The 14,254-nt window shown below is 53.4% G+C and overlaps 1 protein-coding gene across 2 annotated transcripts; it reads right to left on the reverse strand.

Moving 5' to 3' along the window:
* Nucleotides 1-576: 576 nt before the first annotated feature.
* LOC133495383 (wings apart-like protein homolog) lies at nucleotides 577-13,788 on the reverse strand. Of its 2 annotated transcripts, none has more exons than XM_061809966.1 (21): nucleotides 12,700-13,788; nucleotides 11,746-12,030; nucleotides 9,827-10,275; nucleotides 8,503-9,130; nucleotides 8,044-8,375; nucleotides 6,907-7,037; nucleotides 5,439-5,534; nucleotides 5,163-5,342; nucleotides 4,943-5,079; nucleotides 4,738-4,849; nucleotides 4,249-4,512; nucleotides 4,062-4,173; nucleotides 3,882-3,991; nucleotides 3,212-3,288; nucleotides 2,925-3,055; nucleotides 2,727-2,842; nucleotides 2,460-2,639; nucleotides 2,173-2,383; nucleotides 1,722-1,810; nucleotides 1,541-1,636; nucleotides 577-1,459 (listed from the first exon to the last, which is right to left on the reverse strand). In XM_061809966.1, exons 3-21 carry the CDS (start codon nucleotides 10,251-10,253, stop codon nucleotides 1,394-1,396), a joined length of 3,495 nt encoding a protein of 1,164 aa, XP_061665950.1. In that variant the 5' UTR covers nucleotides 10,254-10,275; nucleotides 11,746-12,030; nucleotides 12,700-13,788; the 3' UTR covers nucleotides 577-1,393. The 2 variants fall into 2 exon arrangements, with proteins under 2 accessions (XP_061665950.1, XP_061665951.1); XM_061809967.1 differs by having other exon boundaries at nucleotides 5,163-5,339; nucleotides 12,700-13,787.
* Between the last annotated feature and the right edge of the window lie 466 nt (nucleotides 13,789-14,254).

The raw sequence follows: 14,254 nt of genomic DNA on the forward strand, positions 1-14,254 counted from the left end.
CGGCGCCGCCCAAAACCTCTCAGACGGGAAAAAATGCAAAATGACAACACCTGCAAAGGTGTCTTCCTACCCCCCCCCCCCCCCCCCCACCGCGCCACTGGAAGCGCATGCAACTAAAATTGGCCCCGAAGATCCTTTGTCGTGATTGGCCCGTCCGTCATAGTCACGAGCTGGAAACGTATCATCTGGTCATCTCGGTCCATTTGCGCGACGGTCGCCCGCGAGCACGAAGACGACCGAACGCTGCACTAATCGCTGACGTCACTCGCTTGCGCCCCCCCCCCCCCCCCCACCAGCTACAATGACATTTCTATTTTAAAAATGCAGTGTGATTTGTCTTCATGTAAAATTGAAACACGAGTGGTGGGCATCTGACATTAAGGTACATTTCACGACTGTCACGTTGTATTCAAGGAATAACATTTCAAACGTCTTCACAAATAAATGATTTTGACTTTACAAATCCATATCAAAAGGACCTTGACATCCAAATATTTCCAAGAAAGCCCTCGCGTTCATTTAAAAAATGACCCAGCTGAGCCCCCTTTTCAAGCGAACAAATGAAGTGAGCGGATGTACTGAAAGTAGCAACTTTTATTCATTTCAAAGTATGTACACGTAAGCAAAGAACCGGTACAAACGCAGCCGCCCACTTAAGAAGCCTTCCACAGCACGAGGAGGGGAAAAAAAAAATGGCCCTAAAAAAAAAAATTCTGAAAAGTAGTCCGGGCCGGCCTCCCCCCGCACGGCCCGACGCGTCCGCTTCCCATCGTGCACCGCTCCTCTGGCGACTTATGTACAAACAGTATGTACACAAACATCTTGCACGCACCTCGATAAAGCTCTTGTAAACGTTTGTGTGTGTCGTGTTGTGACAAGAACCGACAAAACGGAACAGAACGTGTCAAACAAAGGAGAACATTTAAGAGACATGGGGGGGGGGGGGCCTCACCTTTTACAATCTCACGCGCAAAAATTGGAAAATTGCGCACCTGGCAACAATTTGGTCACCCGCACGTGCAACTGAAGTCACGCTCAAGTTTGTAAGTTGCACGCGCGTCTCTCGAGGCGAGTCAGACACGCCGCTTGGCGCCAGTGACCTCAAAAAATGACAAAAAAAAAGCCAAATCGAATGTGGTGACGAAACTGATAAAGGCGCAAAAACGGGGAACGGTCGCGACAACGAACGTGGCGAGCGTAACTGAGACGAGATGCGACGCCGCCGACCGCGTGAAAGGTTTTCACTCTTCTGGCCGCTTCTTCCCCGCACCCCAAATTTAACCAACGAGGAGGGACTGGAGGACGAGTCCCGGTCAAAAAGAAAAAGAAACTGAGGGGACAAACCGGGACGCAGTGTGGAGGAGTGAAAATACTGACTGTGTGCGTGTGTGTTCTAACAGTGGTCCAGGTAGTCGATGACTCTGGCGATGGACTTTTGTCCCGCGGTGCCGACGTCGCACTGCAGACGCAAGGACAAAAAGTATGAGCGGGACAAGCCCGCTGGGCAGTGAGCACACGTAACGCGAGTCTTGCAACTCACCGTGAGGTTCATGAAGTTGAGGAACTTCTTGAGCATGTCCGTCATGATGGAGAAATCCCCCTGAGGCAAGTTTTCTCTCACAGTAGTCACGTTCATCTGGGGGGAGGGGGGAGGGGGTCCCCACACACGTTAGCATTAGCGGAAGGACGGCGGGCGGGCGGGCGGGCGGTGTGCCACTCACGTTGCTTCCCTGGCAGAGGCAACCCAGCAGCAGCGCCGTGTAGGACGCCACGATGCTGTCCTCCATGTGCTTCCCCGCGTGCTGCAGAGCTGAAAACGTCGGACAAATTCAAGCTTTTTACACGGCGGCTTGCCGATTTGGAGCTTTTCCCTCTTTTTCAACGCGAGTAGGAGGTTTCGGCCAGGGACGGAGGAGTCCCCGTCCCAGGTGTCGTCGGTCCGATGGGTCCGAGCCGGTTTTATCTTGGAATTTTCTTTCTTTCGCGTAACCCATGATTTGGGGTTGATATCGTAGCTTTCAAAACGGACTCCTACACGTTTGGCTGGTACATTGCGGCTTTTTTTTTTTTTTTTTTTCTAAATCGAAACGTTGAGAGTGGCATTTATAGCTGTGTAAGCTCCAAGGTTGGATTTGAACTTTTCCGACTTTTAGCCCAGAGCCGGCGCCGTACCTTTGTTGAGGTCCAGCTCGCCGTCTTCCTCCTCCCCCTCCTTCTTGTCCTTGCGCTCCTCCTCCTTGGCGTCGTCGTTGGCCACCCACTGGATCTCGCCGCCCGTCTCCCGCCACTCGCCGCTCTTGTCGGCGGGCTTGGCCGGCTCCTTGATGAGGTCGTCGGTCTGCGCCTCGGCCAGGACGGCCGCTCGCTCCCGCTGCAGGAACAACTGAGGGCGGAGAGCGCGGGTGCCGGTTCAGGGGGCCGCATTACCGGGTCGCGTTTGCCGCGACGACGGCGCGCACCTGCACGAGTGCGGCGACGGCGCTGAGCGGCCCGTCGCCGGCGACGACGTCCCGCTGGGGCGGGGCGACGAGGAGCGCGGTGGTGTCGTGGGGACCCCGATCGCCCTCCAGCTTCATCTCCATCAGACAGAAGCGGTTTCTGGCGCTGTACTCCACCAAGTTGATGAGCAGGCCCAGACCCTGCGACGCGCACGAGCCGTTCAAACGGGCTCACCGGAACGCGGGGGCGCACGGACAGGCAGGCGCACTACGACACACGCCGCTCACCAGAACCCGGATGTCGAACCTCTTCTCCTGAGGAAAGTACTGAGGAACTCTGAGAACGCAGTTGAGCGCCGTCGCGATCAAGTCGTCCTGCTCGCCCGTCTTGGTGCTGCCCCACTCTGCGGACACACGCGCACGCACAGTGTACGAGCTGCTGAACTTTGCGTACGCGTACGCGCGCGCGCGCACGCGCACGCTCACCGTTGTCGTGGGTCAGGTTGAGCAGGACGCCGATGACGGCCCTCATGCAGTTCTCCACGGCTTTGGCCACCACGGCGCCGCTCCCCTCCGTGCCGTGGCGCTGAATCATCTCCTCACAGCGTCGCAGCGCCCTGCGGGGGGCGGCAGCGGGTTAGCAAACACGACCGTCAGAAAGCACGACGTGCCGTTCGAGCGCCGGTGGCAATGTTGACCGTTCGGGGTTGTAAACCAGGAATTGAATCAAATGCCAAACGAGAGTGCAGCACGCACAGAGTTTGTGTACTCACTGTGCACAGGAGACGATGAGTGACGAGTCCTTGTAAGCGATCAAGTAGCTCTGATTCTCTGCGTTGTGCACCGTCACCTACCACACACACACACACACACACACACACACACAAAACGTGCGATATATTTGCCTCATGGATCCAATACGAAGCGTCCACAGCTAGATTCGTGTCACTTGCTCAAAACTGGACTGAATAAAAAGTTGCACTAAATGGGATTTTTTTGCACTTGAGTGCATTTCTTGAAAAGCACTTCACACTGAGCGCTATTTTGAGAGGTATTTGTTGACCTATTGGTTATTTTTTTTCTTCATGTCATCTAAGTCAATTTTTTTTTTTTTTTTAAATGTCCAATATTGACGTTAATCTATCCTTTCTTGGATTTCGACTCTTAACACGGACGTGGATAAAAAGTTAAACATTCACAAAGACAAACACATTGGTGTCGTCGCCCGAGTGCCCAGAAAAGAAAGGCCCCCCCTCCCGCACTTCTGCTCCAGATTTGGCTTTAATTGGTCGCCTCAGTCACGTGACGTTTGTTCTGATCCCAGTTGCGGGAGTCGATTGCGCCGGAAACGGCGACGGTGACCTTTTGCAATGGAATTTCACTCACGCGGACTGGGAAAAATGCGCGGGTACCAGAATGAGCCGACGCGGCCGCCACGCTTACGCTATCCAGCACTCGCAAACATCTCTCGGCCCCCCACAAGGACGACACCAGCTTGTCCTCGTCGTCGTCGTCGTCGTCTTCCTGCTTCAGGTTGTCCACGCACTCCTTCACTGTGAGCGATGACACGTGCGGCAGGTCAGCGTCGCGCGCGCGCGCACCCGGACTTTTGCGAAGCGTCACCCTTATCGACGATGTGGTCCAGGCCTCCCAGGAGTCGCAGCTCCTCTTTGAACCAGTCGCCGGCCCGCTTGGACGTCAGCGACAGCAGCGTCTCCATGGCCAGGTGACCCGTCTGCGGGAGAGAACCGAGAGGGTGAAAGGTCAAGCGCGCCCGCTGAGCAAAGCGTGCCGCGTGCGCGGATCACACCGTGATGTTCTGCAGGTCCAGGTGCTTGTTGTGCACCGTGTCGCACAGTTTGCGGATCTTCTCCTTCATCTTGCAGATCTCCCTGGCGCTCAGCTGGGAAGGCGATTCCGCCGCCGCCGCTGAGCCGCCGCCGCCGCCGCCGCCTTGGTCCTGGTCCAGCTCCAGCAGGCGGATCATCAGGTCCAGGCAGGAGCGGTCCAGGTCCATGTTGAGCCGGTCGCGGCTGAGGATGTACATGAGGGAGGCGGTGCACATGGCCAGGTTCTGCACACCAGAGGGAAGCCGCAAGCGTTCTTTCAAAAGATTCATTTTGTTTTGGGTTTTTTTTTTCCCACTTTGCTTTTCAATTTACAAAAACTGAGAACTGAAATGACTGATTTGAGTGTTCTGCCCACTGCATATTACAACTTGTTAAGAATTCACCACGGCAGCTACGGGCTGGTTTTACAAAATGTTGACATTTTGAAGACGTGCCCCGCTGTTTCTTACAGGGTGCTGGGAGGCGTCGTTGAGCGTTTTGAAGACCTGCGCCACCTTCCCTCGCGCCCTCAGGTGCATCCTGAAGCCGGGCATGGCGCAGCGCGTCGCCAGGCTGATCACGCTGCAGGCACACAAGCAGCAGCAGCAGCGGCGTTGATCACACCGAGAAGGGAAACAAACGAGTTTGCCGCCGCCGCCGTCCTCGCCGTCGCACCTGAGGCAGCGAGTGTTGAGCGGTTGTCCGCTCTTCAGACCGGCCGCCAGGTACTCAAAGTCGTCGGTGAACTCCTGGTTCTCGCCAAACTCCACCACGTCGTTGAAGTGCTTGACGTGCTGGACCACCGTGTACAGCTGAAAGAGGCGTTTGGGGGAGGGGGGGGGGGTTTGAACACACGGGGGCCCACGCGCACGTACACGCGCGCGCACACGCGTACCTCCTTGTGCTCTTTGCGGCACTTGAGCGCCGTGACCGTGTCCTGGTAGGGGTCGCTGGGGACGCTGACGCACTTGGTGACCTTAGGAGGAGCCGGCGGGGCCTTGAAGACGACGTCGTCCTTCTGCACGTCTGACGGCACGACGGCGGACGTTCCTCCACCCGACGGGCGCGGCGCCTGCTGAGTGTACGAGGGGACGTGAGGAAATTATCTGGATGGAAAATCTTGAAAAAAAAAAAACATATATATGTATTTATACGGGGGTTGGCTTCTCACGGGAGTTGCCGACGGGCGGCACATGAAGGAAGGAATGGGCTCCTCTTCGCTCTCCAGCGTCCAGTGGCGGGCGTTGTACACGGCTTTGGTGGGAGACTACGACCCGCCGACCCGCCGACCCACATACATGCACACAAAGTGAAATGCTTAGAAATGGTCACACGCACATACATAAAACCTTTCGCTGCATTTGGGATATTTTAGAATTGGAATTTTTTTGTGGAAAATATCAATACCGACGCTAACTAGCAACTACATTGCATTTCTTTAAGTTAGACAACAACATATAGATACAGTACTGTCAGTCAAAAAAATGTCATATGCTGAGAAAAAATGAATTCTATCGCCGTACTGACGAGGTCAGAGAGGAGTTAGGAGATTATGGTGAATCCCACTTGAGATCGAGGCTGGAAGTGCCCTGCTGAAAAATGATTGGCTGCAGCAGGAGAAAGGACTGGCTCGATTTTAAGCGGGATTCGTAACGCCGTCCGTCTCATACTGCCCCCAGGTGGCCAAGGGTAAAAGCTGTGACGATCACAAACCCCAAACCACCCTTCCTACTGGCGTTTGTTCATCATTAACGTTACGCAACGCTGTGAAATTTACAGACAAGCCTATCCTCACAAGCGTCGCGGGAGCGCTGGATCCTATCCCGAACAAACACAGTCAACGGATGGATTCACCACATTTCGACGTCCACGGCAGCGAACGGGTTAAAAGCGTGACTGCGGAGCCAAAATTCCGCTCGGCTTGATTTGAGCCGATTGCGATTCGTGACCCCCGAATCCGGGCCCGCCTCACATTCAGCGGGATCTCCCGCCGCCGCGCCCCCACCCCCGCGGCGGCCTTTCATCGTTTTGGCCGCCGCGCGCCCGCGCCGGCTCGGCGGCCGTCACTCATCGTGAGAAACAAAGGAGGCGCCGGGCCGTGAGCGCGGGGGAATATTAGGGACGCGCGGCGGGTCGGCCAGCTGAGACAAAAGGCCGAGTGTGAAGATGAGCCGCGCCGGCCCGTCCGCGAAGCCCCCCGCCGTCCCCTGACGCAGCAGAAGAAGGTGGCGGGCCCGTTACAGAAACGCTTCACTACAAAGTCTTTGCAGGGGTTAGGGAGCGATTCCAAATGCACCATCGCGGGATTCGGTTGGTCAACTTTGCCACCATTTTTGTTATCTTGCAATTTTTACACAGCATCACAGTGCGCAAAGCGCTTTCCAAGGCCCCGCATTCGCCCACCGACGGGAGCGGCCGCCAGGCCCGCTGACATCAACCGAGAGTTGAGTCTCTTGCTCGTCACCGGGATCTGAACTGACAACCCCGCGGCCACTGGAAGACCCGCTTTACCTACCGCCTCCATTTTCTTAACAGCGTCGTATCTGCGAAGGGAGGGCCCGGCCGGCCGGCCGGCCGGCGAGCTCAGCGTCGTCCGGCAGTTCGGTTCATCTCCCGACGGCCCCCGTTTGCGGTCTCACCTTCTTTTGTGCGCTGAAGATCCTGCGGTGGGTGTCGGCCGTCTTGCCCCTGGGGGGCTTCCTGGGGGCGGCGTCCTCGGAGAAGTTCGGCGCGTCGGCGGGGGCGCCGTCCGAGATCTGATGAGTAGACTCTGGCGGCGCGTGATTCGGGATTCAAGGCAAAGGAAAAAAAATGTCAAACGTTAAATAGACCTCACAACAACGGACGTGAGCAGGCATGAAATCAAGTCCACTGAGGAGGAAGATGGCAAAATGAGCAAAAATGTCCCGAAAGAATGATCATCATCTCAACATTATTTACAACTTTGTCTGTCGTTTACGCAGGTTCGTAACACCTTCGGCGAGCTAGTGGATCGATTTGCCTGTCAAGATACGTCGCTCACGTACTAGGAATAGACGGAGAATGTTTACTTGTGTGACACGACCACGTTTGTCGTTTTCACGACCTCACGCTCTTTGCAATTTTTGGAAATCCAATCTGCCGACATTCAAGCAGAAGGATCGGGATTCGGATCCGCGCTGCGCACCCTGGTCGGGTCCAAAAAAGGCTACGATCCCACCCGCTGAAAGATTAGCTTAGGGCTAACATACAAAGGCAAATGCCATAGACTGGCTAACAGAAATGACCACGGCAAGAGAAGAAATTCTAAATTGTCCAGAGTCGGGATTTTAATTCATGTTGACTTTGCTGACTGTCGACGACTCATTGACGGTTTCGCGGCTGACTTTGGCGCAGGCGGCGTGGGTTCGGTTCCCACCCAGTGACGCCGTGCGAATAGTTGTTCTTGTCTAGATGTGCCCTGGGAGTGACGGGCCACCGTTTCAGGGCGTAGTCAGCTGGAAGTCGACTTTCACAAATACTTTGACCTCATAGAAATGACATTATTAATCTGGAATGCTATACACCAGATTTAAAAACTTCACACGCCCAAGTTTGAGTGCCAGCTTTTTGTGATTAAACATCTCTCTCTCTCTCTCTCTCTCTCTCTCTCTCTCTATATATATATATATATTTTTTTTTTTTTTTTTTTGGGGGGGGGGGGTTTAAATCCACCATTCCCACATCCAAACTTGAGTTGAGCTTCATTAACGGCGACTCCCACCGCACGTACGTGTGATTGGTTGGTTCACTCTGACCTTTTGGCCTCTCCGGGTCGTTTTGGCTCGGCTGGGCGTTGCGTCTCTGGAGAACGCGGCCGTCCTCGAAGGGGTCGTCGTGCGAGTCCTCCGCGGCCACCGCCGGCGTTTCCTCGGCCATCTTGACCCGCATCCTCACTTTGGGCTCGCAGTCGTCGTCGTCGTCGTCGCCGTCGCTGTCGCTCATGTCGTCGAAACCAAAGTATTTGATTTTGTATCTGGATGATCCGTCGGAGCCTTCGTCGCCGTCTTCGTCGTCTCGGAGGCCGTCGACTTGTTCGAAACCAAACAGGTCGGTTTCGGGTCCCTTCTTGGATCTGGACTGGTTCTGACTAAAGTGCAGAGAAAGAAGGACCCAGTCACATCCGCGGTCAAGTTTTTTTCCCTGGACATTCTGCCCAAGAAACGACCCGGAAGAACCCCACGGGTCCATTTGGAACACAACTTGTGCGGCCGCACCTGGCGAGTCGCTGCTCGGCCTTCTTCCGCTGCCACGTGGCGTCGGGCCGCTCCGCCGCGCCGCTGCTGTTAGCGCCGCCCGCACCGCTAGTGGGAGGGGCTTCGCCTTTGAACTCCTCTCCGCCGCCCGCCCGATTGGTGACATTACACACGGAGGCGGAGGAAGGGTGGAGCACGGTGTAGTCCCTGGTCCCGCTGCAGCGGATCGCCGACGCGAGCGGACCCGACGGCGGAACGTCGCAGTCCGGGTCTTTGGACGAGCTCGGCTTTCCGGGCCCGCGGTACGTCCGACAGTTGGCGTTCCGCAAGAGCGGCGACGTCGACGTCCGGCCGCAGTCGGCCGTCTCAAAGCCCAGGTCGACGTCCGGGGGGCTCCGCAGCCGAGGCGGCGACGGCAGCTCGTCGGCCGCCGAAGTCCAGGAGAGCGCGGGGGAGCGCGGCTCGCGACTCGGCGACGGCGGTCGGAAGCCCGTCAGGGCGTCCCAGGAGCCGTACGCCGACTCGGCTTCGGTCAAGGTCTTCAAGGTGGCGGTCTGGGCCAAAGGTTTCTTGTCGCTCTCGGAGGCGTTCTGGTACCACGCGTAGCTGTGTCGCTTCTCCGAAGACGGCGACGAACACTCCACTTTTCCTGGTGCAAAACAGTTAGAAAGGAGAACCTTCAAGCATTTTAGTGGCGGAACCCCAAAACGTTTGGGCCAAGGGGGAAGACGTCCCCTCCCCACTTCATGCTACGACAACTAATATTTTGGAGAGAAAGCGGCGAGGTTTGCGAGAAAACTTGAAAATGCACAAAAGACGACAATTCAGTTCAGAAAATGGGGGAAAAAAAAAAAAAAAAAAAAAACCCCTTCATGGGTCTTTCCAAAGTAAAAGCAAATGTTTGCAAGGGTCTTATTTCAACTATTTACTGCTAAGAAATGAAAAGAGGGTGAGAACATCTGCCGCTACAGTTGTGAGGTCCGGGGGTTCCGGGGGTGTGCGCGCTCTCCCCGTGCCTGCGCGGCTTTCGTCCCACACCCCAAAAACGCGCAACATTAACTGGACATTCGAAATTGCCCCGTCGGTGTGATTGTTTGTCTGGATGTGGCCTGCGATTGGCTGGCGACCAGTCCAGGGTGTACCCCGCCTCCTGCCCGATGAGAGCTGGGATCGGGTCCATCGCTTCCGTGACCCTTGTGAGGATAAGTGGCTCAGATAAATGCAATGAAAATACAACAGACATTGGGACAACTGAAGCTTTAACAAAGTTTCTAGCGGACAAGTCGATTGGCAAAATAGTTACCGATGAATCGGCTCGAGGTTCAAATCCAAAATGACGCATTACCTTTGGCGAGCAGCGGACCCGTTCGACCCGACCGTGCCGTCTCTCGCGCGGAAGCGCCGAGTCCTTCGTGGTAGCTCGACCAGGTCCTGGAGTCTGGCGAGACCCTCCACTTCTCCGCTCGGGGGGGTTCCGCCTTGGAGGACGACGACTTGCCGCCGCCGCGCGAGGACACCGGCTTTGATTCCTCGTCGCTGTCGAAGCCGAAGGGGTCGTCCGAGCCGTCCCCGCCGACGCGGGCTCGCTTGTGAGCGGCCGGCGCCAAAGCGCCCTTGGGGGCGCCGGCGCGCTTGGAGCCCACCCTGGCCTTGTAGGTGGTGTCCCCCCATTTTGTGCTCAGGGTCCCCCTCTTGATGGAGACCACCTCGTCAAACTTGGACGGGCCCTCTCCTCCCTTGCGGCTGTAGGTTTTCCCAAATCTGGATGTCATTTTTGCGTTTGGTTCATATTTTCTGAGGAAGCAGAAAGAGTCAACGTCAACATTTGTTTCAAACATTGCATTTCACCGAGCGCGACGGAAAACCATGGCAATACCAAAAGTGTTTGGCAAATAAAAAGAACCATGGCACGTTATCTACCGGTAAAAAAACTATAGAACCCGATATGCGTTCAAGTACAAGATTCCTTTTTACTGCCAGTTATACAAAATACTGGCGATTGAAAAAAAAAAAAAAAAAAAAAAAATCAAGCTAAATGGCGTCCTTTCAGTGTTAGCTTGTGTTGCCTGGGATTTTAGGCGGTATCACAACAACGTGGTGGCCTCAGCTCTGCTAACCTTCTTAACGCGCCCCCCGACGGGAAAGATCGCATTGATCACGCGACGCGTCGAACGCGCTTCATCGGCGCTGTAAACTCAGCAAAGGGTCACATGACGTTAGGGTTGGTTGTACTCGACGTATATACGTCGTACGAAGGTGGGAGCAACACTTCCTTACTTGGCCAATAAGTCTCTAAACCACTAACCCAATGATCAAAATAGTTGCTGATTAATTGAATTATTGTCAATCGGCTGAATTTGGTTGTTTTTGTCTACGTTTTCTATCACACAAATCTGTTCCCGATAAGGAGCAATTTTTCTGACACATCAGCTGAATTTGAGCATCAGCCATCATCAGATCTTGTGGCGTTGTACTAAAGTTGAGTGGTTGTTCCCATGCTTTTGACAGACGCTTGTTTTTTGGGGAAATGTTGCTTTTTTTTTTTTTTTTTTTAATCTTCTGATCATCCCTGCCCCCTTTTCCTTCTTTAGTTTTTTGGGGGGAGGGGGCGAGGGGTCCGTTTTCCTGTTACAAGTGTCAACTGCAGCACGGCTCTTTAATTCTGACAGCTTGCACATTTTCAACGGAAGCAAATCTGAAAGTCGTTTATTTTGTCATGAGGGTTTGCAATTAATATCAAGGTGAGTTGTTTCGGGAAGTTAGCTTGGCTCGTTAAACTATTTCTGTAGGTTTTCCTCGCAGGTTTTTAAGTTCGGCGCAACGTTGTGCTTCTTTCAAGACCAAAGATTCTCGTCAATTTCATTAAAAAAAAAAAAAAAAAAGATAAACAAATAAAAAAACCACATGTTAACTTCCATCTCGGTGAGGCAAAGCAAAGCTAACCCTCGCCACACACCGCCGAGGCTAAAACGTGGCGCTCATCTTCGGGGCTCGTCCGACGACAACAGAAGCGAAGCCTTGCGTTGCTTTCCTGCTGCAACTTGTGCAATTGGCGATGAGGTTGATGAAGTTGTTAGCTTGAGCACTAGCACTAGCACTAGCATTAGCATTAGCACGCACGCGAGCCAGCCAACGGCTAACAATAAACGGCAGCCCGACTTTCGGGCCGCGGCGCCAAAACCAAGCCGACCGACGCGGACACGCTAACCGGCGCCGCACTCGTCCGGAAGAGTTTGGTTCGGTTCGGTTTTCGGGGGAGCTTACTTGATGGCAAGAATCCAGCGGAGATGTTAAACTGGCATCGAAGCCGAAGGCCCGCGTCGCCGAGCCCGAACGAGGCCGGCCGAACGCACGTTAACCCGAAAGGCCCAACGCGGCTCGATGTCATTCAGAAGCGGGAAGGCCCGGGAAATGGCTCCAATGGTTCAGTTCCAATCGGGTCCGAACGTTTCCTCCACTCGGGGCGACCGAAGGCTTCCATTCCATTGGACCGAGTCACGTCAAGTCGCTCGGCGGCACACAAAGCCACAAGCGGAAATTCCGCCCAACCTGCTTCAGAATAAAAGTGTTCACCCGCAACATCACATACGAAGCTTTTCGCGCCTACGAACGCGTCAACGGACAAACAGATGCATTATACCGTATACATTTCGAGCAATCACAAAGCAGCATAAAATTCCACTAAGGTGCATTATTGCAAATTTGTTCCGCACTCTTATTCTGACAACACAAGCCAGAAAGCAGCTTTATTCGAGACCAATGCGACGTTCAAGTGCTTCGGCTGCATTCGTAAAATGTCCATTCCGCATGAACGCCTCGTTTCCTCGGCGGTGGTCAACGGTGGCTTGTCGTTGTCGGCCGGTGACGGTGCGCTGCTTCGTCTCTCTAACATCGAGGTCGTCGCCGTCGCGGAGTGGCTCCTCTTCTACGCCTCTTGCTGGATCGATTTTGAAAACCTGCACCGAGGAAGAACCTTCGTGCTGTGAAGCTCCCGCTATCTTTCATTTTCAACAACGCAAAAGACAAGGACAGATTCGCGACCTCAATGAGTTTTGGTTTTTGTTTTTTGTTTTTTCAATTGCGTCAGGACAATTTTACCGAACGGAGCGGGCAACAACACTTGCGCAAAAGAACATTTTTGTCCCCCACTAACGTGCAAAGTGACGCGGCGTCACCCCGGACGACAAAATAAGAGTGCACAAATGATATGATCATAACCTTGGCCGCTAATGCTTGTGTCGGGAGGGACGCAAAAACTTTGTCTTCCGTTGCACTTCGCGTGATGCGTTCAATGACCGCCAACAAAGCAGGACCTTGCCACAGCTGCTTGGGGGAAGGAAAAAAAAAGAAGTAGCAGTGAATGAAATCAAACAACACCATCATTCCACAAGATGGCGGCAAAGTCATATTTGGACTGCTTCGGCCTGAGCACAAAGAAAAAAACTGCTTTTGTGGTTCGGTAACTTGGACCGTGTTATTCACACACGCAAAAAAAAAAACAATTGCATCCATTTTTGTGCTGGAAGACGACGATGAGCAGCATAATGTTCAAAACTTTTTGTTAGGATCGTCCCGCAGTGCGCACAAGTCGCACCTCAACGCCAACCGACGGGCCCACTTGACCGGGCCCGGGCTGTGGTCAAGGCGAGGCACCGCGTCAAGCAGGGAGCTTTGGTCAGAGACACGAAAAATGTTTTTCTCTTTTCTACTGCCGAACTAAACCTCAAACAAGGGGAATGACGTGACCGTATACACTCTGCTGGCTTATTGCTAACACGTAATGTAAAAGGCCACAGACGGGCTAAGAAACAGCACGGCTGCGCTGTTGTTCCAACCATCTAAGCTACGCATATTTGATTACAAACGGTGAAGCAACACACAGAGACAGATGCGATGAAAAAAATACTCACGCTACATTCTCTGAAGTTATCTCTTCGCAGCGATTTTCTCCCCAAAATATCCCAGCTTGTTAGTTGCCCCATTAGCACTGCGTTGTCAACGCCAGTCAGACATTGACTAAAAACTAAGATTGGACAATAATTTGTAGAAAAAACAAACCATCGTGGGAACCGGTCAATGGGGGGAAAAAATTGAAGCCGGCCAAATTCAAACGTGAGGTTTAAGCCCGACCCCAGCGATAGATTCTTCATCCTCTGCGAGGACCGTGGACTCCCCGCGCGTTGGATGTACGTGTGTTATAGTGGCCCCAGGTGGCCGGGACGCGTGCACGCACTCACATTGGAAGGAGCAGCACAATGTCCTGTGAATTGAAAGGGTGACAAAAAATAATAGGGAGAAGAAAATAGTGGTAGCTTTTTTCATTCATTTATTTTATTCAATAATGGCTGACTTGTTTCATTGTAAATAATAAAATTACATGTTTGTGAAATTGATAAAAAAAATAGCGATTTTGTAAATAATATACGTAGGGAAATTTGGCATCCCTTTGAAAACAATAGCTCACTAATAATAACCACATAAAATGGCGTAATGTGTTTGAGATGTTGTTTTATGACTATTAATCGTAGTCGTTGGTTTTAATGCATCCTGAGACTGGGCCCTTGTTTTTATTGGACTTTCTGGTTTTGTTGTTTCTGAAGGACGTTCAAAGATGTTGCGTCATTTCAAGCCACGTCGCACATTTTGATTGTTCTCAAAAGAAATGAGCCCAGTCGGGTCTGGTGTCATTGGGCCCACGATGAAGAAACGACAGATCATTTCCACGTGTGCCTTTCTCGGATGAAGACTCGGAAGCGCGGGTTCTCGGTGCCGG

The sequence above is a fragment of the Syngnathoides biaculeatus genome, chromosome 22 (assembly GCF_019802595.1).
Source record: "Syngnathoides biaculeatus isolate LvHL_M chromosome 22, ASM1980259v1, whole genome shotgun sequence".
Lineage (NCBI taxonomy): Eukaryota > Metazoa > Chordata > Actinopteri > Syngnathiformes > Syngnathidae > Syngnathoides > Syngnathoides biaculeatus.